The sequence below is a fragment of the Anas platyrhynchos genome, chromosome 1 (assembly GCF_047663525.1).
Source record: "Anas platyrhynchos isolate ZD024472 breed Pekin duck chromosome 1, IASCAAS_PekinDuck_T2T, whole genome shotgun sequence".
Taxonomy (NCBI): Eukaryota; Metazoa; Chordata; class Aves; order Anseriformes; family Anatidae; genus Anas; species Anas platyrhynchos.
The window spans coordinates 151,328,741-151,356,529 of record NC_092587.1 but is presented as its reverse complement, the minus strand read 5'-3'; the positions used below and the strand labels follow the sequence as shown (position 1 = coordinate 151,356,529).

At 36.4% G+C, this 27,789-nt stretch overlaps 1 protein-coding gene across 2 annotated transcripts in view; it reads right to left on the bottom strand.

Moving 5' to 3' along the window:
* The window catches only part of NALCN (sodium leak channel, non-selective), a 228,476-nt gene that overhangs the window by 82,573 nt on the left and 118,114 nt on the right, over nucleotides 1-27,789 (bottom strand). For both annotated transcript variants that reach the window (XM_038173435.2, XM_027443733.3), the window contains exons 11-15: nucleotides 25,725-25,856; nucleotides 18,664-18,831; nucleotides 13,781-13,972; nucleotides 7,207-7,344; nucleotides 3,669-3,743 (exon numbers count right to left, since the gene is read on the bottom strand). In XM_038173435.2, coding sequence (XP_038029363.1) covers nucleotides 3,669-3,743; nucleotides 7,207-7,344; nucleotides 13,781-13,972; nucleotides 18,664-18,831; nucleotides 25,725-25,856 — 705 coding nt within the window. The remainder of the gene's footprint in view (nucleotides 1-3,668; nucleotides 3,744-7,206; nucleotides 7,345-13,780; nucleotides 13,973-18,663; nucleotides 18,832-25,724; nucleotides 25,857-27,789) is intronic.

Genomic DNA, 27,789 nt, shown 5'->3' with positions numbered 1-27,789 from the left:
TATGTAAACACATTTACTGAACCAACACGAATACCAAGTGTTTATATATCACTTTACATTTTAGAGTACATTGCAAATATTAGCTAATTAGTCCCTTCTCAATAATCTGAAAGATAAGTAATAATATTTCTGTTATCAAGATCAAGAAAATAAGTTATAATTAAGAAGTACACATCCCAAATGGATTATTAGCTAGGTGTCATATTCTCCCTTCTTCCTTGAAAATCATCCGGTACTTCATCATTTGAAAATGCCCCCAAATTAACAGCCATTAAGTGTAGAGAAAAAAAAATGCAAACACGAGGACAGAAATACTTCTGAAAGCGTTATAGTTTGACCATTTTTAACAAATCCATGTCTTTTACATTAACAGTTTAAATGATTGATTTATCCCTTGGCACCATTGAGCTTTGAATTATAGATGTCAAAAAACTTCCTTTGCAGTGATACAGATCTGTTTCCTTATAGAAATGGTCTTGATTAAAACATAACAATTACCTCACAATCTTCCTTCTTCTTATAGTTTATTTTTAGTGGAGAATTCAAAATATCATTGAATTAAAAACTCTTCCTGCTTTATCTTCTGAGATAAGACAACCAATATTTCGGTATAATAGTGCACAGCCACTATCAGCATTGAGCCTGGGATACCATCACATTTACCCCACAGGAAACCTTTTCTATTCTAGTCACTTAGTCAGGTGTGCAATCATTCCAATAATTCCCTGTGATTCAGTTCTGAGAACCAATCTCTTACTTTCTTTCATCTTAAGCATTTTTAAACCATAACACTCATTTCATATGAATTTGTTTGGATGAAACACCAGAAGAGAATATATTCAGTAGTATTGAGCAATAGTCAAGAAGAGGCTACTGTGTAAAGCAATATTTCAAGGCATAAATACAAGGGAATCACTGTCAGCCAACCTGGACATGTTTATACATCAAAATGGTGTATAATGAACGCACCATTATGCCAGAGTAAACCAAACTGGCCTGTCCAATGGCAAAGTGCAGACTTTTTCCTTAAATACTGGCTTGGTCACAGAAATAAAATGTACTGTCAGTGAAGTGATGGTGCCACACTGCAATGCAGCTAGAAAGTTTGGCAGCTAGGTCTGCTCACTTGGGCATCTGTTTTACTATGGCCCAGCATCCAACCTGTGTATTTGTGCTGCTGCCACTCTCAAAGTTATGAAATTTAGGGACTTTTTCCAATAATTATATTTCTGTCTTTTAATAGAGTGTGGTCTATTTATACTCTATAGTTATTATGGAGACAGGATTCCTACCTCGCTAAGAAGATTTTGGGCTAACACAGTGGCAAGCACTGCAGGTGGTGCTGCTTTCACGGACACGGCCAAACATTGCTCATTGATGGGAAGTAGAAAATATTTTTTTCCCCTCTTTGCTTCTGTGTGTCCTTTGCTCATTTTTCCTCCCTTTTCCCTTCCTTTGATTAAACTATCCTTATCTCAACCCATGAGCTTTTTTTTTTTTTTTTTTTTTTGATTTCCATCATACTTTCTTCTCTCCCTCATCTTTTGAGGAAGGGAAGTGAGAGAGCAGTTGTGGAGTTTAGCTGCCCAGCTGGGTAAAACCACCAAAGCCTCTCATCATTGCTTTTTGTTCACCAGTTCCAGAGGGGTGCACCTAAAACACAAAGTCATGTTGCTGTCATCTCATAAGCAAAGGTGTAGATTTATAAGTGGTTTATGAATCAAAGAAGCTAAGTGTCACAGGAAAGCCACAGGATTTTACGTCTCAAGCTGTTCACTTGAGAAAGTTGATTCGTGCTCCTAATTCATGCAGACATTATGAAAATTTTCCTGTAAGATTATCAGTATGATATCACATTGCTTATCGTATTTCTGAGTCATTTTCATTTCAGATCATTTTACCTCTTGAGACTGGTAAGGAGCAAAATGACTTAACTTGATTTGGTCTATTCAATTTGCAAACTCAAGATTGTCTGGCCATCCCAGAATCTACTATAAGATCTCTCATTTCACATATGTGAGCTGATTAACTGATACCCAGTATTTATATTTCTTTGTGCCAGAAAATGCCTACTCTTCTAACTCACTGCATTTGCAGTATACACTGATATTCAATATTGCAGCAGCAAATGCCGTAATGATTTTTAGGTTGAATTATATAATAAAGATCCTAAAGTGCCTATATTTTTATTTTGTAGTGCCCTGAATATCAGAATTTTGGGAAGGAATAGTAGTTTGACACATTGCTATTATTCAGTGAGCATACATGAAATATACCATCCTTAAATCCACATTTAACATTTTTAGAGAAATGGGAAATTTGTAGAAAATAAGCACAACCAATACAAACATAATAAATGAAGAAATGCATAAATTTAGTTTTAAAACTAAAAGAGAAATAATATGGATGGAAAAATAAGGGAAATTTGGCACATTGGCTTCAGTGCAAAATAAGTATATTGTATGGGAGATTATTTTTCAAGGATTAAAAGAATAAAATTCTACACCAATTGCTGATGCACATTTAAGAAAAACAACACCAACAAATGATGGGTGAAAGAAGGCTATAACCCAAATATTTCAAAAGCACTTTCGACACATTAAGCTCTCAGTATGCTATCTCACACATGAAATAAGCAAATGCTTATTAGTTTGCATCTCTGCACAAATAAAATCACACCTGTGTATTTACGTAAAATATAGAGACACCTTCCTCTGTGGTGATTTGCTCACAAGGTCAGAATGGCCAACATGAACCCTCTAGTTATATTCATTTTATGTGATTTTCATTTTGGGGTTCAAGCCTGTGACAGTGGCTTCTAGGTAATCTTGATTCTCAAATCTAGAGAATCAAGCAAGCATGGTAACTTTGACAAGTGTCTTTAGGACTCACCCAACACATTCAGTGAAGGCCCCTCTATCACTTCCTGTCTGTTGACTCTTGCCAGTATTCTCACTTGCAGTGGTTCCACAGTGTGCTCAGATATTGCCATATGGCTCATAGCATTTTAACATTTGAGGCCTAAAGTCAGGGAGATTGTCTACCTTGCTGTAAATCAAGTATTTTAACTTAATTTTACTTACAAAAGGCTATGGGAACTACATCTTAGAAAAGTTTACCCTCTGCAGCAATGGGTCCATGGTTTGGTAATGCTTCATATCCTACTCATGTCTGATGTGGTATAGGGGAAATACTGTATTTTCACTTTTCTTCATAGTGGAGTGCAAATACAGACCTATAAACACTTAGGCTGAAGTACAGCAGTCACATGGTAGAGCCTTTGTGAACACAAAAATAAGCTAACAACATTTTATCAATAAGTAGATTATAAGCAAAAAGATTACCTAGCTATGATTTTTACATCATTTCAAATATATGACAACCTGGGGGGTTGGAGTTAGATGATCTTTAAGTTCCCCTCCAATCTGAACCATTCTATTTTTCTATGATGTAAGCTATTTTCTAAATCTTTTTTTTTCTTCTAATAATCTCTTAATTTCTACCTTATGTTGTGTGATGACCAACTATGCATCAAAGTACGGCTATTCTTTTCAGCGGCTACTGTTTTCTTCATACTCATCAAATGTCTTCTTATTTTGCCATAAGAACAACGGTAGAGAAATGTTTTATTGAAAATACTTTCAAGCACAGAAAAAACATGTTCTTACTTGTTTAAGTTTCTTCAGATCTTCATCAAGTTCCAAGTTGTCCAGAATAACAGCAACAAACAAACTGAGTAGAATCTACAAAACAATTACAAATTATTTTTTAAAGCTTGCCTTATATTTCTCAAGAAATACTATTAAATACAGTGGAAAAATGAGGGTGCTATTCATGTAAAAGGGCGTACTGCCTTTGACATTTGTTGAACTAATATTGCTTGCCTATATATGCCTGTTAGTCATTTTGTAAGTAGTAAATTGTTTCTGGCTTATTTGACTTGCTTAATGCTCACAATGTCTCTGTGCAAAGTAGCTAACTCCACTTGGAAAGAGAAGTAAATTTGTGTCATTATTTGAGTGCATCAGGAGCCACAATGTTGGAAACATGCATTTTCATTTATTGTCCATTAAATATTGTGTAGATAGGATTCTTCCTTTAGGAGGAAGAATCACAGAAAAAGAAAGTATGTGTATATCAGATGATATTTTCCTTTAAAGGTAGTGACTAGAGGCCAAAGAAGGGGAAAATTTCACAAATATAGCTGTGAAGGAGACAGAACAGGCAGAGAATGGATATTGGTGGGGGAGGATACCTCCATTCAGCATCTCTCTTCAGATTACTTAAGTCTTAAAGCAGCAAATGCATACAGATGTAGCTTTACAGCTACTGCCAAGGTTTTAGTCTCTGAGGATCAAGGGAAATGTTTACAAACATATCAAGCTTCTACAGGCAAGCACCAATTTCCTAGGGATATCAGTAAGAATTTCATCTCTTTTACAGGTGTTACAGGTCTAAAATATTTCTTTGGTTTTGAACCACTGACTGACAACCAGAGCAGACAATTGTATCTGTTCACCACTGTTGATGTTTGCTGTCATTCAAGCATCCTGGGAAGAAGACAAAGAAAGGACTTTCACTCATAAACTTATAAAATACCAGTCTTCAGAAAAGTGGTTTTTTTTTTTTTTTTAAATAGGGAACTGTCTTTAGCAATATTTAGAATTTCCTGCAGTTGTTAGAAAACACATATTAAATATGCCACATACTTAAACAGGACTTCAAACTGTTTTTGATGATCTGATTACTATGAACTGTGAAAGTTAAGATGGCCTTCAGAATGCAAAACAGGACAGAGTTCTGATAAAATACTTAATCCGTGGTACAAAGCACTTTGATCCCTAATTGCTAATGAAAGGTTTTGCTATCATTCTGTCAGGATTTTACAGTATGGTCTTTTTCTTCTTCAGATACTTTATACAGCCTATGATAGTCTAGTACCTGAGCTCAGTGAATACTAGTTAAGGAAATTTATTTTACATTCCACATGACCAAAAAAAATGCAGTACTTGTTAAATATATCACTGCTTACAGCTGCCTTATGCACAGATTTGTATCAAGGCATCAAGACATTCATTAACTCCATTTTCACTTTCTTCAACAAGAACTGAAGACCTCGTACCACAAAAGAAAAGTTAAATGCAAACTTATTATTTGTTTAACTTCCTCCACTGCCATCTCATCTAATAACAGTCTTCACTTCCAAGAGAGGTTTTGTTTTTTGAGCTTCAACTTTTCGTTGCTTTCTCATGTGAAACCTATTCATTTCTTTCCAAAGCTCTATAGTCTGTTTTGCCAAATGCCTGCAATTATCACTTCTCCATTCTAATCCTCCCCCTTCTTCTGGCTGGTGAAAGTTATTTCTCCATTTGACTTCATTTTTGTTTTTCACTTAGGGCTGTTTATTCTTAGATCTCTTCTTTTTGGTTTCAGGAGCAGCCCAACTGCTTTCATGCTACTTTACCAATTCTATATTTTCTTTCTTTAAGCCTGTCTTTTGCCTCTAGACAACTTTGTCCTACATAGCTTTTCTCTTCCAAGGTCTGAGTAAAATATTAGAAGTGAAGCTAACAACTTCATAAGACCAGGTAGTTTTGCAAAGTTCTCTTAAAAAATAGTTTCTTCATCCATATAAAATTTGCACAGGTGAATTAGAAGTGTACACTTATGGAGCAAAGCAAGGACTGTTGACTTAAAATGTGAATGCACTGGAAAAGGACTGAAGGACGGTGTACAGACAGGTGAGTTAGCTCCTAGCAAAATAAGTAGTTTGAGTAAACAAATGTAGGAGTCCCAGATAATTCTTTCAAAATATAACACATAAAGCAGAATGCTAAAAATTTCTTACAGCTAAGTTATTTTACAATTAAGATATGAATTTTTAGCACAGAGGCCATCTGACACTACTTTATTACTTATCTAAGAGGAAATTAGGGAATTAATGCTTATCTAAGAGGAAAAAAACAAAACAGATTCCAGATCATACTGGAAAAAAAGCAATAAGATTCTTTAACTAGTAACTTCTTGAAAATTCATGACCAAATTCCTCTTCCTTCTTGCTATTTTCCCCATTTCCCATGGAGTTTTAAAGATTTCTTCGGCATAAGAAGTTACTTTTCTAGACCCAATACTCCTTACAAGTATAAGTTCGATGTAACTGCTGACAATGTACCTTTGCTCTGATTATATTCTGATTTGGTTAAGGGGCTCCAAGAGAACTGAATTCCCTTTACTGCCACTTATTGAGAATTTCAACCCATGTGAAGAAATCTGCACCCACAATTACAGTCTGATCAGTCAGTCAGTATGAGTGAAGCAGAACACATAATAAAGTAAAAATGTAACAGGAAACTGATGGAGATCGTATAAATACAATTAGCACCTCAACTAAGTAGGCAACTGAGAAAAAAAAGGAAATGAAGAAAATGAAACTATGAATAAGTATTTCTAAAACTGCAGTGAATGCAAAATACAAAATGTAGGAGTGAAATAAAAGTGGATAAAATGGTTATTCCCCTGAGTGTGGTATTTTCTGTGCGTTGGTATTCAAAATATGGTGCCAAGCCCTTATTGATATAGGATTTCCAAAACCATGTTTTCCATACCATTGTCTCTACCAAAAAATGTAATCATCTCACTTGAAATACATATACAAAAAACATCTTTTTATATATAATCCCCATTTTCATACACATGCAGGAACCACTTCATTAATTCTCATCCTTTTATTGCCTGATATACTATATCACATATTTTCTATGCATTGATTTTGCATCAGACAACAGGAAAGCACTGCTTTATAGTTAGGAGTTTGCATCCTAAGGCTTAACACTTCTGACTTTAATTACAGCTGCAAAGAGACTGCAATGGAAATTGAGAGGACCATTTCAACATGATAAATAAAAGCGCTTGCTTCACTCTGCAATCATCAGAACTGTGAAGGCACAAGACAGTTAACAATTACATTATTAGTCTACCAGTGTGACTTGGATCTTAGGATGAACAACTCACACCAGAACAAAGGCTCCCCACTTATGCCACATGGCTGTAGGGTAAATTCTACTACATCAAAGAACTAAAGCAAAAACCCCCTATGCTGAAAATAAGCATCACAATTAGTTTTAACTAGATGAGGAAAGCATTGAATAGGTATGGGAGTAATTCAAAACAAAGAAAAGCACAGTGCATTTGCAAGTCAAAACTTACCAGTGTAGCAAAAAGATGATACAGTATAAAATAAATGGCAACTACTGGTGCCCACATATGTCCTACAGCATTCAGTGTCTGATCCATGACATCTACCCATCCTTCCTGTGTGAGAATCTGAAACATTGACATGAACGCCTGCCAGAAAAAAAAAAAAACAAAAAACAACAACACATAAATATTAACAATTCATGAACTATATAAATATTTTTATAGAAATATTCCTCAAGTTGATTTAACAGAGCAAAACATTTTTTTTTTTTAAATCTTAATAAATTAGTGTATTTCAATGTGTGAGGTCAGGTGAAATGCTATTTCAGAGCACAAGCAGAAAGAAATAGCTTAACCTCTGACTGCATTGTAATCTGCAATTTGTAAGTATAGTCTTGTCTCCATTAGCCCATATAAAAATTTTTTTGGTTGCCTTGTGGGCTAACAAAATTGGAAGGATAACCTCAGCATCACAGCTCATTGTTTACAATACAACACTGTATTGTAATTCTTTGTTTATACACATTCTTCAGGGTTGCCTCTCTATAAATATGCCTACAATAAAATGTAAAAGTTAAATGAGATCATACATTTATGTTATCTTAACAGCAGAAGCACTTTAGGCATCCTACTTGATGAAACTAAGCAATATAAAACAAGGTCCCAGTTCTTCCATCTGTTTCAGTCAGTCATACCCTGTTTCAGAATATGGAAACAGGCTCAGAGAGATAAAAATGAATGATGCCAAAGGTGGTACCTGACACACACACTCTCAAAATGAGCCCTCTGGGACAAGCTGAGACACCTCCGTTTTACCGAAGGACTGACTGCTCATGGAACTGGGGACCACCAGGAAAAAAACAGAGCCTGAGTCAGGGGTAGGATTTATTTGATCAGATTCAGTCACAATCATTACAGACTTTTACATGTGGGTATTCACTAAATGCTTGCTTAACATAAATAGCTAAAGCAGATTCATCACCCTCTGTCTCCATCTCATCATTGACTGTAAAGGTACGGCGGAACCCATAGATCCAGAGGTTTACATAGTCACTGGCTGAAGGTAGGTGAGCTAATGGCATCTGTAGACCATGGCACAGACCAGAATCTAACTCAGTATGACAAACCCGTGAGCATGAAATGTACATCATACACAGGCACTGACGACTGCTCTGCCTCAGTCACAGAAGTTTGACTACAGAGTAGGAATGATGTGTGGATCCTTATGGTACTAAATCTTTCAACGATGACAAACTATCACACAAGTTTCCTTTGCTTTTGCCTGGCATCAGAGGTACTGTCTTTCCAGACAGCAAAGATCAAAGCTGAGATCTTACTAAAGTATAATACATACCAAAAAAGTGCTAGAAATTGAAGATGTTACACCCATGAAAAAACTTTATCTGGAGAGCCTTTCATATCAACTTATCTTAAGCCCAAATGCATGTGGAAAAAGCTGAAAATATGTAGATGCAAACTTTTTCACTTGAAAAACAATGAAATGGATTCTCTGAAGCAAACAGAAGCATAAGCAGTCAGGCTAAGACCATGGAGTTTGAGTGAAGCAGCTATTTTGACAGTTGTTTTTCAGAATTAAATCACACTAACCAAATTTTCAGAGATGATTAGGCCTACATGTCCAAATCACTCATAAGAAGGGAAGCTAAGGTGTACAAGGAATAAATCAAAATATCCAAGTGAGCAATTGCACACACTGGGGGATGACATTTAACTTATGACTGCAATTTCTGTGTCAGCAACATCTTGACCAAATGTCATGTCCCAGCTTTTCCTTTCAACACATAGAACAAAGGCTAGTATAAACTAGAAAACTGTTCACAATTACCTTTCTATACATCCGTTATGTCAGCTAAAATCTTTTCTATGTCATGTGTTAGAAGAGCCCTAATACAGACTGGAATTTGCACAGTGCCCTCTACTTGCACGTTCCTGCCTGTAGGCTAGGTGTTAACCAGCATGCTGCAGGCCTGTGCCCAGGTCCTGCCACAGGCACAACGCCTTTGAACTCGTGTCCCCTCCCAGCCACAACTGCAGACTCCATGCATGGTGCCAAGATAGAATCCTATTAGTGATTCCTTTCCTCACAAAAAATCATGCTGAGAATCCTGAAAACAAACAAACAAACAAACAAACAAAAAAAAAACAGACACAAAACTAACCCCTGACCCTGCCAAAATACCAACCAGTGTTATCTAGCTTTGTGAAATCCCTAAAGTCCCTCTCTGTGCAAAACATACAGAGAAAGAGACATCTGGGATCTGTGGCTGTGGAGAGGCTGTAGACAGGGGTGCATATTTGAAACAAACAGGACATTCAGCCTCCTTTATATCAGCCAGTGGTCCTTACAGACAAGAAGACAATGACCCCGTCAGTACACAGCACCGGTTCCCAGCCTCCTGTTATGAAGTGCAGATAAAGCTAAAAGAAGCAATTGCTGTTTCACTGTGCTCAGAGCATCTCTGGAGACAGTGGTGGCCATACCTGATGGGTGTGATGCTCTGATGTGAAATATAAGATAGGGAGATACTACATTAAGTAATACATCCCCACTGCTGGCTTTAAAAACACCTGGGTTACTGGGTAATTGAACCAGTGCTGTATTCTTCATTCTGAATCATTTTAAAATATTACAGCTTATTGCTATTTAAAAACATGTATTTTAAAAAATGCTTTAGGTATAAAGATACCTCCAATTCTCTGTTGTGGACCCCATATTAGTACAGGCACTATATCAATTTGGAAAAAGCCCACTTTTAACACTATAAAGATTAATCTTCCATCTAAATCAGCTGTCCATAAAGCATGTAGCTATTTAAAGTGGCCTTTCAATATAATTTAAATATTTAATTATCATGTTAAAGTCCGGTATACTACAAAATGTTAGTTTTAAGAAAACACAGCAGTGCACAATGAGTTTGTTTTGCACCCGGCAATCTCCTTCAGAGCAAGCTATTTTTAGCTGAAAGGTGCTCTTCCCACTGTTTATTTTAAAATGAATTTGAAATGCAACTATCTAGCTGACAGAATCAACATCTGTGAAGATGAGACTTAGAGATTTATGCAAATGGTGACTTTCTGAATTAATTTATGTTACAGAAAAGGCTGTCAATTTCTTTGAGTATTTATGCCCTATTACTTAATTAGCTGTTTTGATGATGGAAGTCAAACTACCTTTTTATTTTTAGTGGAAGACTGCGAATATTTGGTGGTACGTACAAGCAAAAGTGACAGGTCTGATAGCCTGTCCATCTATTTTGGGGTGGTGCCACGCAAAGAACTACTTTCAGCTATAATGTACTTGATTTGTAACAGCTGCTTTGTCCATAGAAAATTATGGGCCAACTCCCTGAGGAATTTGGTAATCAGTTCCCAAATTCCCTAATTCATGGAAGCTGTCCTGCAATCAGTGGGATTACTTCTGCAAATGAAAATAACAGGATGTACACCAATGCTGTGCAATGCTTGTACTGCATCTACCCACATTGAACTATCCTTTTTCTCCTGACACGTTAACGAGTGCTCCATGACACTCTGTGAGAAGAGCAGCTGCCTTCCAAAAACATGTCCACAGCACTATGATTGTAACTGCATCAGAGAATTAAGACTATGTGGTTTAGGTTTTTTAAGGGAACTTAAAATTATATTGAACTAATAAGTCACAAATGGAGTTTCCTCCAAGCTCAAGACTAGGTCCTGGTTTTACTGAAGATGGTGGGATTGTTGCTGTTGGGATATGGTGGGCCTGGATTTCATTTTGTATTGACCCATTTAACAGAAGAGCAGTGTTCCTGGCTTTGTCATTTATCTGAGACACCGGGTAGTCGAATACATGGCCCCAAACTTCAAGAGATACTGGGGCATGGCAGTCGGAGGCACTAACAATATATTTTGTTGTCTACACAGTGAATGCTTAAATTTCTGAGCAGCCATCTTATGCTGCTGTCATTGAACAGAACTCCCCCTCTCATTTCTTCTTCATTTAGGGCCCAACACTCAGCCGCCCTCTTTTTTATTGCCCTTCATGGCTTGGTATGTGCAGCCAAAGAAGACACGCAAAAATAGAGATGGTGGATCGGTTAGAAACAGGAGAGCAAACATCTATATTTTTATACTTTAGTATTAGAGAGAAAGCCAGTCCATTTGGAAAGTTGCAATGGGCAAAAGAAGAGTGAAATTTGTAACCATGGCAACACCGAGCCTGTGCCTATTGACTGTTGTCAGGAAACCATGTGAAAACATGCAATTTATAGGCATTAGTGAAAGGAGGAGGTCTCCTTGTTCCAAAACCCATACTGTGCCTTCTTATAAAGCACTTAACGGCTTCAAAAATGATTTTACGTTTTGTCTGTCTCACTGTGGAAGGCACTTCAAAGTAAAAACTCCAAATTTAACCTCTGGTGCCACCACTTTGTTAGTGTACTTGTCCTCTGCATATTCAGATGTGAAAGAAGCCCACAGCAACAGTGCTGGCCATTTGGGGTTTGCTCTTATTTGGGGGTAAGCCCCTAAAAATTCATTGTCACAAATTCTGCTGATGCAGACCTCATATTGTCTCCTGCGCTATATAGTAATGCAAGCATTTCTTCAGTACATTATGAAAAGAATATGTTCCAGGCAAACCCAGAGCTGCATATTTTATTACTGCCTTATTGCAAACTCGTCTTACTTGTCTTGCATTATTTGTCTTATTCTGTGCTCTTTATTCAGAGCAGACAACATTAGAGGTAATCCCCCAGCCTTTAGTAGGAAGACACACTTTAAAGGGGCATTGTCAGTCAAAATTTCTTTAGTACAAAATTTCCGCTGACTCTATTGAGCTATTAAAAACTGCTTCACTAGGAAATTACAGAAAGAAAACATACTGTAAATTAGACTTCTGAATCATTTATGACTAGCTGAATATGTATACAAATAAACAATATGTAAAAAACAAGCAGGCACTCTTACTATAGGCTATCATGCAAAAACTATTGAAAATATTTCAATTCATTACTAGTGGAACACTCCTTTATTATCAGTAACTGGCCTTGCATTTTTTTTTCCCAGAAAATTCTATCAGAAGATAGAAAACAACCTTGGATTTTGTTGTTGTTGTTTGTTTTTAAATGTATAATTTACTGGAGAAAATATTTTCTCACTCTTCAAATGTATTTTGGTATATACATATATCTGTTAAAATTCAATACACTGAAAGTTCTTATTAAGTCCTAACTGGCCTCAGATTGAACACCCCAAATCATTTAAAACTTTCCTAACATCCTGATATACCTTGGCAACATTTTACTGCAAATCAATCTTTCTCGGATATTTATACCAATTAATCTAGTTAAAATACACATGTTGTGAATGTCTCTTATTTTAACTATACTACAATAACTCCTTCAGGACTGTCATCACCATTTTGCCTGAAAAACAAAATAATACTAAAACTAAATTCTATGGCACTTTCAACCTTCTGCAGCTGGAATTTTTTAATCAGAAGTTATGCATTGGACTTGGACATAGAATACAATAGTAATATCACTCATTTTAGAGACAGAAGCCTGATTTCATAAGTAAAGTTTAAGTTATATTATCTTCTTTTTGCTTTCTTCAGCGTTTCAAAAATGAATTATACTGAATTCTTTATGATCCTACTGGCTGTTTTTCTAAGCACATTTTCTAAACTAGAATGCATGGCATTACTTTATTCCCTGTGGGTAGGTATTTTTTGTCTTACATTCGAAGGCTAGCATCCCGTAAATCAAATCCAGGTTGATAATTACAAATTGTTGCCTAGCCATTTTGTTTGCTAAATGCATGATCCTTCAGGCTGTCTTGTTCATTGTTGTTTAATTGTTCCCACCAATGCACTTTCACCAAAATAGATACATTGAATAACCAAGCTGTAATGACAGAAACAAATAAATTGTGACTGGAACCAATCCATGTACATTCAATCTAATACGTTATTAAAGAAATGGCAGTATTTTCATTCAGAACAGTGTTCTTCAATAAATACATTAGCTCCAATTTCCACTGATTTTCAGTGTTCTGTTCTGAATTAACGTAATGCCCATAAATATCCACTATTTATACCCAAAAGGCAAACACTTATTTTCTCAATGCAGACAGGTTTTATAACCCAGTGTAAAACAAGCATTCCTATACGAATCAAGATCAACCATCACAATATGTAGATATACATGTAAATCACATGAAGATATTTTACATAAATTTTGTGGATAATACCTATGATTATGAGATGGATTATTTTTTTTTAGCATGCTAGACTACTGTTAAGCCATATGCTTTGTTTTATCATCATCCATGTCCACACATAAAAAAAATATCCATATTCCCTGAACAACAGAAATAGAACACAAAACTCAACCAAAATGCAAACTTCACTACTGAAGGAGTAGTGGAAGACTACTACACATGGGAATTATTTTCTCTCTACTTAAGTTGATCCTGCTCCATGGTTCTTAGAAGAAAAGGCAAACTGGTCATGTAATAATTAATATAATATATATAATATAAGAAAATAATAATGCAAAGTATCAATGCGTCTTATACTTGCCCGTGGAAAGGTTGTAAATCTATCCAGCTCTTCCACAAAGCAAAACATCTGTAAACTGATCGCTGACATTACAATCAGAAGGCTGGCAGTGAATACAACCAAACTCCCAAGTTTTTTTCCTGGTCCAAATATCTTATACACAAAATCCTCCAAAGCAGGAGAAATCTTTATAAGCCGAACTACTCTAAGAACCTGTAAAGAAAGAGAAAATACAACTGCATTAATTATTTGATTACTATGTTAACCAACAACTTTTCAGGAGACTTCAAGGCAAGAGGAACCTGTCAGGCTTTGTACTTATCTAGATGTGCCTTCAGCTTTGTTTTAGCTAGTAACAGCACTTACCTAATGATCAGGTGACTGGTCATTATTTTGTCTATTTTGTCTTTTGCATAGCCTTTTAAAACTGTGTGCTGTAATGCTTATTGTTCCATATATCTTTGCATCTAACATATTGTAATAAAAAGCTGAAATTTTGCATAGAATAACTTATGTATGGTCCTTTCATAAAATGCAGTATCAAGGTGTACAGGCATGGTATGACAGCAGAGGTCTTGAAAGTATAGGCACAGGAGTATAATGAAGGCCCCAATGCTAAAATCAACTCACCAGTGACTCATGGTCATCAAAGAAATGCAGCTGGGGCTTTTTTAGGGGTAAAAAAGGGAACAAAAACATATGCAAAACATATCATAGATAGTAAATCTGGATGTAATAAGGAATTCCAGAATAATAAGAATGGTCTCCAGCAGAGGACAAAATAATCTGTCTTGATATAGCAACTGAGAATTGATTGCAATGCTGGGTAAATTGCTCCCAAGCTTATTTATCATCACAGTTAAAAAATCACACTTATTTTAAATGGACAGGGTCCCGAACAGTCTTTGAAGAAAGCTCTGCTTTGAGCAGCAGGCTGAACAAGATGATATTAAAAGGCTACTTCGAACCTAAACTTTTCTGTGATTCCGTTATTTGTTACTGCAGGTTACATATCTGCATGAAAACTGCCAAATCTTCTTCCACAGGTCATCTTTCCATTTCAGTGACCCAAGGTGAAATTGTTTGGCATTGTGTACAGTATAAACTACCAAGTTTGGTAATAAGCGCATGCTGCTATTTCATACTCTAAACAACAAGGGAATTTGGGGTGGTATTTCTCAATATCAGAGGAAACAGCACTGGGGGCCACTGATGTATTTGACATATTTTACACCTCCCAGTGTTACTAGTGGCAGCAAAACTGCTGTGTGTGTGGGACGCCTGATCCATTCGCTGTTGAATCTACCTTGGGAAAGCTGGTGAAAGCTCTGATCCTTCCATGTAGATCAAAAAACTGTGGCAGAAACAGTGATGTGAATGTTAAGATCAACAGGAGGCAGTGGCAAACCACAGCGGTTGCTGGAGACAACTGACAGGATTCTATGACTCTGATTCTTTGTGGGGCAAATGACATTTGGCAGTTCCTAAAAAAAAATGATTCTCCAGCCCAAGTTATAGCCCATAACTCCACACGAATCACATTGAAACTGAAAGGTAGGAATTACAGTGCAATTATAGACTGACCCTATGTTCAAGTCAAATACAATTGCCATGCTCTTTTGGATAGAAAATAAGGTTGACAGAAGGATATGGCAGTTGTTCACAGAAAGACTTCACTGTACCTTGTAGGTTGCTAATAATGTACACCTTTGTATTTTACATGCAATTTATCTCCCTACCTATCCGTCAGGTACCCAGAATATGCTCTAATGTCTGGCAGGACTCCAAATAGGCTTTACTGTCAAAGTGGAGATGGAAAATTAACATCAGAGAGCAACTTATTCCAAACATACCAAACCCCTAATGTGAGATGGGGGAGCCTTCACTGCCTTCAATATTTAATACAGCTTAAATTTCACATTGTTAGAATAAGGTGAGATACTTAAACACGTTGGTAATGTATTCACATTACAAATAATCTAAGTACATAAAACTGGTTACTAAGACAGTGACAGACAAAGGCATTAGTGAGATTTCTAAGTACTATGAACATTTAAACGTGGTGTCTTTACTTACAAGATCTACCTGCAGCGTAAATGCTAGCACATCTACTTTGTGTGTAAATGTTCTTCAGTACTAATGTTAACACTGACTCCAGTGGAGTGAAGATTTCATGCTAGTCTGTATTCTGAACTGTTTTAGATAAACTTTACTAACTGCCTTATTTTTTTCCCTTCCTTTGGGGAACTTTAATTGACCTTTAAGCAACACACTAATCTTATTGATACTATATTTTTCATTTATTTTCATTAGGTAACAAATTAAATCTAGCAAAAGTACATTGTAATGAACATTTTATTCATTCCACCTAGTTGGGTGGCAAACTGTATCAAATTTGAAAGATGCAGAAGGCACCCTATCTGGATTAAATGTAAAAATATGTTAAAAACTGAATCAAGAAGAAAACTACAAGAGAAACCACTGCTCTGTCCCAAATAATAGCCACATTTCCTAAAAGTGATATTAATTCAGAAAATGACTCAGCAATATTTTCCAAACACAAATACTCTCTTCAATCCAGTGTAGGTCAAATTCTGTTTAAATCTCTAATAAACTGGCATTCTTATGCCAGTTTATTACAGATATCTGCAATAATATGCAAATTCTGCCATTTGTCCACTGATGAGATGTTCTACAGATAATGGCCACAGAATGGTGCTTTGCCATAGACATTTTCTTTCACAGACAGCTTTGCAAAGTGCTTTGAATGAACATACAGCGAGTATATTGTATGTTGTAAGAAAGACAGGTGGGAAGCTGGACAGTAGCCAATGTGGTGAAGAGCAAATGATGTGCTGGCAAAAGGTAATGAATGATGAAGGCCAATGAATAATGCAGACTGAAATATATGCTAAGGAGGACTAGACAAGGAAAATAATATGTCTGCTTACTATCTTGGAATGTGTCAAATAAGACTTGTGTTTTCAGTAACCTGTTTTATTGGCTGACAAGGAACACATTTAACCTGTCATTATTAATATCTAAAGGCCTGGAAATCTGCCTACCATCAAGATTTATCCAAGTGAAAAATACTTTTTGACCTTGGTTGATGTGAAAACATGTTATCTAGTTTGCCAAGAAGCTTAGTTGCTGGAGAATATGGTGTGTACTTCCTTTACACACTGACATCAAAGGTAAAGTATTTTCCAACCTTACTGTCATCCACCTCTTTGGGGATTTGGATTGCAAAAGACAACCTAAATTGTTCAGCATAGCAACTGTTTCTGCTTGTAAATTGTATATCTCTTATACACATGTATTTTGATAAAAATCATATCCTGAAATTTTCTGTCAGAAAAGTAAGCACTTACAGAAGAAAAAAAAAAAAAAAGAAAGAAAGGGAAACTACTTAAAATCATTAGAAATAAATAACTTCTTGTATGATTTTATTACCAACATCCAGCTACATTTTAATTATACTTTCAGTCCTATGATTTAGTGATAATATTATGTATTTAGTCCGAAGTACCCATAATTTATACTTTAAAATTCTAGAAAATAATCAACAAATGCAAGCGGGCCCTGCCTAATAACTATGTACCAATGTGTTAACTAAGTGGCTAACTAATATAACTGAAAGCTCCCAGTTAGGTTTCCTGGGTACTTTTGCACAGGAGTACAAAGGCATTCTCCTGCACATGCATCCTTTCTTACATGTTAGGAATATCATGCCATGTTTGAATAAAAAAAAAAAAATCACATATTTGGACAGCAAAGAAAACGTATAACCATGTAAAAGCCTTCAAATGTTTCTAGGTGAAAGAAAAATAGAATTTGAAATTCTGAAATCCTTCTTGAGCAGGTTTGTAGAACCGTTTAGAAGGAAAACAAGATGGGATTTGCAGAAGTCTGAAAAGGCCATTATGTTTCAACCCACACCTGGGGAGAGTGCCACCCTCACTTGATTACTGGGTGTTGCTGGAGCTAATCACATATATCAACAGGATTCTGTCAGGCCATTCATTCTTTGCCTTTACTTATTATTAACATTTCATCATGACAATCCACTGCTAAATAATGGACAAAAATGATATGCATACCTTAATATATTTTTTTTTATTAAAGAAAATCACTTTCTTCAGCAGTGTAGAATATAGCACATTATAATGAATCTTAACACCTTCTCCCATAACTGGCGCAACCCTAAGCACTCTGATGAGGCTGATCAGGGAATTGGTTGTATTGGTTTGCAGAAGAAAAACTCAGAAGTCTAATTAATCAGTCTTTCCCTGTCTCTATTCCCTACTCTTCCCCAAAGTAAAAATGTATGAAGAGCCTCAACACACTTTCCCTCTCAATTAGGAATGGTCAGAGAGCGATAAATGAAACCCTAAAATGGTTCTGGAGAAAACCCACAATGACTGGAGTGAAGACTTGTCTTGGTTAGAGATGTGGCTGCTGTAGACATTAAGATTTGGAGGAGCAACAGCATGTTTGTCAAGGTGTCAGAGATGGAAACCAGGAAAGCAGTGGTGGACTCTATAGGAAGGTGATAAAGTAAGCAGCTGTATGCAAGGTCAAAGCTGAATGAAGGACGAGGAATAAACTAATCCAGAACCTACTGAACAGTGCAGCCTAGATAAGAAATGTGAGTTACTGAAAACAGAAAGTTGCAGGACTGCTAGACAAAGTTAGAATTAATCCTCTTTCTGTAAATCCACACAAGAAACATAGTTAAAAACAGACTTAGTTGGTATTTTAAAGACATTTTCAACAAGAGTCAATATTGTGAGAACATCAGTAATCTGAGAATATAAGTAAATGACAGTGAAATATATACTCCTTTTGATTGATAATGTTTTTAATTGGTATTTAGGGTAAAATGTGAACACAGCTGATCGTACCTGGAAATATGTAAACTGAGAGTGATAGAGGTCTGGATAAATGTGAAGAGTGGTTCCAATTACAAGTAGTAACTCAAACTTGTGAAGAGATGAGCTGATGTATCCCGTAAAACCCAAACACCAGATCTTCAGGAGAGCTTCTAAATCAAACAAAACTGTAAAAGCAACCTAGACATAAAAGGAGAGAGATATGTTCAAAACACTGAGTTCAATTAAAACTTTCTATGTCACAACATCCATAAAGGTTTTGTTTGGTAAAAATAAAGATCTTCATTGTATTAGGAAAAACAATCATTCTCTAAACATAATAAACAATGAATAATAGATTTTTTAAAATTTCTGTGATTGCATGGCACTTATTTGTTCATTGGTCAACCATGAATAATATAGAACTGAAATGAATTTTTACATTTTCAGAAAAAATTACAGAAATTGTTATATTTTGGAAGCTTTCTGTGAATACACATATTTATAAATAACCATTAAAATGATTTTTTAATTGATTATATAATGAAAATAAACTTTTGACAAATCATGTATATACTATTCCTTTAAGTAATTACATCTGTGGTTCCAAAAAACTAGTCAAATTCTTTATTCAGTTTCCCTCATAAATAGTTCAAAACTTGACTTATTCATACAAACAGTTGTACAATCTGACACTTAAGTTTTCAAGAGTTGTATGCTCAAACTGTAAATTTAGATCAGACTTCTTTTATGTATTATGTTGTCTTTTCGTGTTTGTTTTGCCCATATCATTCCTTAAAATGTACACTTTGTGAAAATTTCTGATGTCCTAACACCCAGACATGTAGATGTCACAGTTTGGAGGGTATGAAATAATAGACAGATCCAATTAACTTTTCACTTTGTGTATATGTACAAGAAGGAAAACCTGAAGAGATTTTTTTCAAAATGTGAAGCAACATATATAAGCTGTCTGAAAAAAAATAGGAGATCTAAGAAACCAAAGTTAGAAGGTGTCTTGTTTGAAAACTACAGAATCCTAGAATGGCTGAGGTTGGAAGGGACCTCTGGAGATCATATAGTCCAACCCCCGCTGCTCAAGCAGGGTCACCTAGAAGATCACGTCCAGGTGGGTTTTGAGTATCTCCAGAGAATGAGACACCAGAATCTCTCTGGGAAACCTGTTCCAGTGCTGTCACCCTCACAGTACAGAACATTTTTTCTTCATATTCAGATGGAACTTCCTGTATTTCTGTTTGTGCCCGATGCTTCTTGTCCTATGAAGGGACAAGAAGCTTCTTGTCCCTATGAAGGGACAGTGAAAAGAGTCTGCCCCCATTGTGTTAACAACCTCCCTTAAGGTATTTATATACATTGGTAAGATCAAAATTGCTACTTCAAATTTTCAATAACTTCCATAGTAATAAAACAACTGAAACAGTTTTTTTTTTTTTTTAAAAAAAAAGGATGATGGGACTTAATAATTAAAACAAAAACAAAAAAGAGGAAATTCAAGCTCAATCCAGAATTGGCAAATTTTCACAATTTTGAAAAAGAGTTGATACAAAAGAAGCTGAGCAGAGGGAATAAGGAGAGAAGTTACAGAGGAAAAAAAAAAAAAAAAAAAAGGATAACCCATGGGGTTCTTACAGAGGCCTTTCCTGAAATAGTTACACAGTGAAATGCATGATATTCAAAAAAGGGAGACAATTCTGTATAGATTTATATCTTCAAAACTTACTCTCTTTCTTCTCTCTAACAAAAACCATTCTGGCTAGACACATTTCCTTCTCACTTGTTTTCTTCATTTACTTCTCTACATACTCTGAGATATTCTCTCCCTCATTTCCCAGCAGCCAAGAAACCCAAGACGGAAAAGATGTTTTTCCTTCTCTCAGCAGTTTTGCTCTCTGACCCTTAACACGCTTCGGGGCATAAAGGAGACATTAAAATAACATTAGGTGGTATCTATATACAACTAATAATTTACAAGTGCTGTGCAAACATTAACAAAGTACAGCTCAAGCCTTCTTTGAGCTAAAGTATTATTAGTCTTTTTTATTACAGAATGTTATGGTAAAAGATGGAGAGATTAACTGATCGCATTGAGGCTTATTGGATTTGGTAGGTGGTAACAAAGTTAGAGACTAATATTTGAATTCTGAATCTGACAGTCACAGTCTCTGGGATTCTGCCATATGTACTTGCATTATTTAAAATCAGTCCATCAGAAATACATTTATCAACATGAAAGATGTTTTTGAGACAGATAATTAAAAATTTACATATTTTATGTGTACAGGACTATCACAAGAGGAATAATGATGGAAATTAGACACTGAAGTGTATGTCCTATGCTAATTCCTCTAGACCATATAGCTGTTTATGGGTGGTGCTACCATCTATACTTACATGGCTTTCTCAAGGCATTCAAAACAATTACCAGACTTCAAATATCCTCTGAATGATTAAATCAAGGCAAAATGCTTCATAGCCCTCCAAACCTTTCATTAAATTAGGAAACAACTGTTGCAAATAAATATTTGTGTGATTTCATATATACACACATCAGTGTACACAAGATGCTCATATTCTTGAATATATCTACCTATTTTTTCAGCCCTTATAGTTCAAAGAGCTCCAGGAGAATAATATGCCAAATCTGAAGAAACTACTCCTCCACATGAAAATCCCAATCTAAAACACAAGGAAAATGCTATATCAAAAATTTTAAAATGAAAGCTCATTTCTAAAGTAAAACAGATCTAATTAAGTCTTAAAAGAGTAAGGGGGGCAAATTAGGAATGGGGGGTAGAAAGCTGCTGGAATTCACTTTCAGTGCAGGTGGAATAACAATACTATTTAAATACACCATACATACTTCAGAGTACATAGCCTTCCCATTAGGGACAAGACTAACAAATATGATGTTAAGTGTATTTTAATTTATTCTAAAAATGTGTGGGCGGGATCATTTGCATTTTACATGCTTGTCAAACGAATTCAAACCACTAGCACTTAAAAATGTATCAAATGGTTTGCATAACATCTGATTACATTTATACACCTGTCTTCCTGCTGACAGAGCTTGTATTTTTTTTTCCTTCCTTGTAATTAATTACAGGAGAAGATTGAGAATATCTGAGTAGAACTTTTTCTTAGGTGTGAAATGCAATGCAATTTTACAGACATTTTTTAAAACTGAAATCACTCCTTCCATTTCTGTAGAGACAGGGGAAAAGCAGATTCACCTTAGACACCAGAACAGACCTGCACAGGAAAAACAGGTGTAACACATGAGTGGCCACCCTCCACCAGTTTACAAACTTTACTTTGCCAAAACGGCTGGTTGTCTTTGCTCTGAATGATGAAATGAGGGTGGAAGGCAAGTGAGGCAACAGAGGAACGACACGGCTGCTCTCTGAGGGCTGCCTCCCACCCAGCCACCTGGAAGCTTTATGGTGTTAATGCATCAATTTTCAGGCCCTTTAAAACAGTACTTGCAGGAATCCCACCTGTGCCTGGTAAGACTTCTAATGTGTAGCCTCCGTTGATGGAACATAATGTGCAGTGGCATAAAGACAAACATTCAGCACTATTCTGTCTAGGTGCTGAGCAGGTAAAGTCAACATCCTCAGCCCCAACTACTAAAATGAGTTTGGAGTTCTATTCTTTCCAAGTTCTCAGATACTATGCTGTTTTCTTGACTCATCCTGTTAAAATTCTCTCTTTGTTTTCCTTGCAGGGCTGATGTATCTAAGTTGAAATGCTTCCCCAATTCTTATTTATTACTGAGTATACTAAATCATGCAACCAATGGGACCTGGGTTTAGAATTCATTTCTACCCTCTTTTTGCCTCACCTTTGCCTTGCTTTCTTTTGAGACTGTCTTCTTTTTCCAACAACAACAAAAAAGCAGGATTTTTTTCTTGGTACTGAATATCTCAATAACTTAACTTAGGCTTGTCTGTTTAGTTTAAATGGACATAGTAGCGCGTTTATAGGCCACTACAACTTGTGACCATGAGAATGAATCTACTTTTTTAGACCGCATCTGCTCCTTAAGCCAGCAGCTTCCAGGATGACTTCTGGAAAAGGCATCTGCTGGATGCGTTTGCTTTAACTTGTCTGGCTATTTCCTTAAGCAAAGGGAATCCTCACTGCTGTTGGCTGCTCTGGTAAGCTGTCTCTGAAGGGAGAGTGTTCTCCAGACCAGTTTAATGAAAAATATAAAGCAACAGCAGCGCATCCTGCACGAACCAGTCTCCCTCACCAAGGAAACAACACAGCCACTGTGGAATAGTCTGCATTCTTTGAGTATGCAGCCTTTTTAAGGCTCTTAAAAAAATTTAATTGTACACACTGTGCTGTGAATAATAAGATTCACAATAACTGAGTAGGAAATGAAACCATCTTATCAGTTTCTCCTGTTTCTTAGGATTTTTTAGGCTCTTCTGATGCTGCATTTTATACCACCTGCCATAAAATACTAGGGGGTTGTTATTTGATTTTCATAGGTTCTATAGTGAAAGAATCACAGGTTAAAAAACAAACAACAAAAGAAACAAAAGCCAAATGGACAACAAACAAGTATGCCTTACAGATAAGCAGGATACCTTTCCCTATTCCAGACTACTTTAGCTTATAGAAAAGTAAACACGTATAAGCAAATTATTTTTCTGACAGCTTCCTCACTATTAAATTGGTATTCTGATCGATCTAAGCTATGCAGAGACAGAAAAATATATCCTTAAAGAAAATGAGACGTTCATAAGTCAGAAATTTAGTACACTAATCTACACAATACACTCATTTTGAAGTATAAAGCCCTGGCAAGTATTTCTGTCGAAAAAAAAGCCCAAACCCTAGACTTCAAATAGATGTGGAAGAGAGTATTTCTAGCACTGATTAATAAAAGCATAATTATACTATATATTCAGTGCCAAAATAGAAATAGCACATGCAGCGTTTCCTATTTTGAATATAAATAGAATTAAAGTTATTTTGTTAAGAATCCAGACTCCACTTGCTGTATCCTGGGCATAAAGAAAAAATGCCTTCCATGAAAAGTTCATGGTCTCAGGCTTTAATGCTGATTTAATTACTCATTTTGGCCTGGAGATTAAAATGAGTTTCACTGTCTTCACTTCTATGAAGTGAAAATATTGTCAACCCTGCAGGGGTTATCATAAGAGAATCCAGACTTTGTTGGTTTTATTCCAACATCTTATTCCCAGGATCATCTTCTTTCACATTCATGTTGTTTTTAGAATATGCTCAGAACTCAAGATAAAATAAAGATAATACATTAACACATTTCACAATTATTCTTTCTATGACAACTGTCTAAAAGTTGAGATAATTTCAGTATGTTAAACGTGTGGGCTTTTCTTAAGAACTTGTTTAATGTCTGGAACAAAGTAGTTTCATAACTCTTTGGGAGGAGGTTGTTTAGTCTTGATTATAATTTGAAAATATGAAGCCACCACTTAGCTACCTTCTGACTGGAATTCTGGTTCTAAACAGTGAAACTAAGCCAGAACTTGTTTTTCTGAGATGTAGGGTGAATTCCATATTTGAGATTTGATGAGTCCTACCGTTTGCTGATCAGCAGTATGGGATATACTGCTGAAATGGTGCAGTACTGATGCAACCTGCACTCTTTTGAGAGTTTGGACTCTGGTGCTACCTTTAGTTTTTCCTTGTTTTCATGTTTTTGTCTCAGAATTGGTGGTCTCTGCTTTGTAGGACCTTAAGAGATCACACACAAATTCTAAAACTAACAGAAATCTAAAAATGAGTACCAATTCAACCTCCCTTAAAACAATGAGATGCATTAAGCACCATAATGTTAAGCACTACAAGGTTTAAAGTTGAGCACTTGAGCGTGACTCACAAGTCTATTTAGACATTTAAAACCCCAGGAGTACAAGCCATCAAACTTCTTGACTTGCAGTTCTTCTGCCATTGTCATTGTCAGCCTTGAAGGCAATACCAGAGGCAGCAGAATCACAAGTCAAAACATGCTGTCAAGTGCACTAGCCTAAGAATGTCAGCCCCAGGAAGTGAGGCCATAAATTACTCTCAGGGTGTCTTCTTTTCAACTGGACCCTCTGGCTCCAAAGGACAGTGTAATAATTATTGAAGTCAGGGGAACTGCAGTAACCACACAGCTAGACATGTACAATCCAGGCAACAGTGATCAGCATCTTCAGAGAACCCATCTCAGTGAATTTCAGCAGTGGTAGCTTTATCTTCAGATAAGGTGACAATTCATAGTGCTCATGGAATTAAGTATTGTTGATAAGGAATGCTACAGTATTGATTTCATTCTTGATTCAGGAAAAATATGTATTTGAAACTATACCTATATATTACTACCAAATACTTCAAAACTTTTATTTATTTATTTATTTATTTTGATAACTGAACTAAACTAAAAAACTAAAAAGTCATGTAAGCAATGTTCTAGGCACTTTAGCACATGCTCTACAGCAATATCTTTGACAAACTAAACAGTCAAGCAGGCTCTCAGCCAAAATGCCACGTAAAAAGAAACTGTTTTCCTCTGCTACACTGGTTCAGGAGCACATCCTTCTTCACTGAATTTAAGGCTGAATAAATGTTCCTTCGTATTGTGCTATTGAGGTTACTGAAGCTAGGCTACTCTCAACACTATTCTGGTTATGCTCAAGGACCATCTTGAAGACACATACATGTCAAATAAAGATGATTTAGAAAGAAATACAATATTTAAAGACAGAGTTTTGCCATTTTTTAAAGTTAAATTCTTACGGATGTTACAGTCCTGGTAGAAAAAGATAGCAACTCAGCAGCCATGCATTGCCTGCAAATGTTACACTTAAGCCTCAGCTCATTACCACTGACATTTTGTTTGAGGAAATTACCTTTCAAAAGGTTGTAAAATAGGGCTGTCAGACATTGTCAGACAGAGGAACTTGAACAAGTTAGCAAAGAATTCTTGGAATGCTTAAGGGAATAAAAAAATTACGTACTTAAATGTGCTTGACATTCACATTTTCTACTTTATCTTATCTTGAAAAACATCTAGATAGTCGTTTCAGCATACTCACCTCAGCTAGGTAAAATTCATCATACTGTCTCTTGAAATTTTCTCCTTTGTAGTAGTTACTAGCAGCAACAATCACATCTACAGCCACCATGCTTAGTATGAACATATGAAACACTGATGACCTCATCATTTTCTGCAAAAGAAAAAGAAAATTTTATCATCAAGGTGACTCAACCACATGCAATATAAAGCTTTATTATACTGTCAAAATACAACCAGCTATAATAATATGTTTTATATAGCTTTTTTACACAATTCTAAATTATTAATCTTTAAAAATATTCCAATATATTGCTTCAGCTGGTTTATGTATGCAAGATTATATATATATATATATATTTACTTTTCAGTTTGTTATTTGCCAACTGACTTCTTACTGGAGGTTTATGAGGTAATGTGATTTATATTACTTTAGTAAGTTTAAAGGCTAAACCATATTTCTAACTACTCAGTTCCTACTCAGGTTACTACTCCATTTTGATTTCTTCATGCAGATCTTACTGACTTGTTGTTCAGGATCAAGTAACATAAATTCTATCTTCATCACCGCCTTTACTCCAAGAAAGACAAGTGACATGGGATTTTCCCACAGTATTCTCCTGGAGAAGCTGGCAGCCCATGGCCTGTACAGGTACACTCTCTGCTGGGTTAAAAACTGGCTGGACGTCTGGGCCCAGAGCTGGTGGTGAATGGAGTGAAATCCAGCTGGCTCTATCTTCTTTGCATTCTCCCTTCAGGTATGTATAGACATTCAAGAGATTCCACAAGTCTTCTCTTTTCCAAGCTAAGAGTCTCAGCTCTCTCAGCCTTTCCTTACAGGAGAGGTGTTCCAGTCATTTAATCATTTTTGTGGCCCTCTGCTGGACTCTCTCCAGTATGTCCACATCTCTCTTGTACTGAGGTGCCCAGAACTGGACCCAGCACTCCAAGTGTGGCCTCACCAGTGCTGAGTAGAAGGGAAGGATCACCTCCTTCAATCTGCTGGCAACACTTTTCCTAATGTTGCCCAGAGAGCTGTTCGCTTTCTTTGTGGCACATCGCTGACTTGTTCAACCTGTCCCTTCAAACTTGCAAGGACTTTTCTGCTAAGCTGCTCTCCAGCTGATTGGTCTTAAACCTATACTGGTTTATTCCTTCTTCAGTGCAGGACTTTGCACTTCCCCTTGTTGAATATCTTGAGGTTCCTGTTGGGTCAGTCCTCCAACCTAACAAGGACCTTTTGAATGGCAGCACAACCATCTGTTGATCAGCCACTCGTCCCAGTTTTCTATTATTTACAGAGTTGCTGAAAGTGCACTCTGTGCCATCATCCAGGTCATTAAAGAGGATGTTAATGAACGAAGCGTGGCCTTGCAAGAACATTGTCCAGATCCCTCAGTAATCATGGGTGTATCCCATCAGATTGCATGGACTTCTGTATGTCCATTTTGTTTAGATGTTTCTTAACCTGATCCCCTTCCACTAATGGTTCCAAACTTTCTCATGGGTTTCAGGACTTGGTTTTCCTGAAGGTCAGTCTTACCCATCAAGACTGAGGTGAAGAAGGCACAAAGTATCTCATCTGTTTCCATGTCACCAGCTTCCCTAACCCATTCAGCAGCAGGCCCACATTTTCCCTAGTCTTTCTTTAGCTGCTGTTGTACCCATGGAAGCCCTTCATGTTCCAGATTCAACTCCACGTGGGCTTTGACTTTCCTAATCCCATCTCCGCCCAATAGTAGCAGTACCCCCCATCTCTGCTCAGACAGCAGCTCTGTATTCCTCATGGGATACCTGGTCCAGCTTCTACCTCAAGTGTGCATCCTTTTATGTATGAGTTTTGACAGCTGCTACTTGTTCATCCACGTGGGACTTCTGCCACATATGCTTGATTTCCCACACCTGGGGATGAAACATTTTGAAGCTTGTAGAAGATCCTTGAAAATCAGCCAGCTGTTCTAGACTCTCTTCTCTTCAGGACTGTACCTCACAGAATTCTTCCAAGCAGATACCCAAACAGAGTAAGTTTCTCCTGAACTCCAGGGTTGTGGCCCTGCTTTTAGCTTTATTCTCTCCTTGCAGAACCC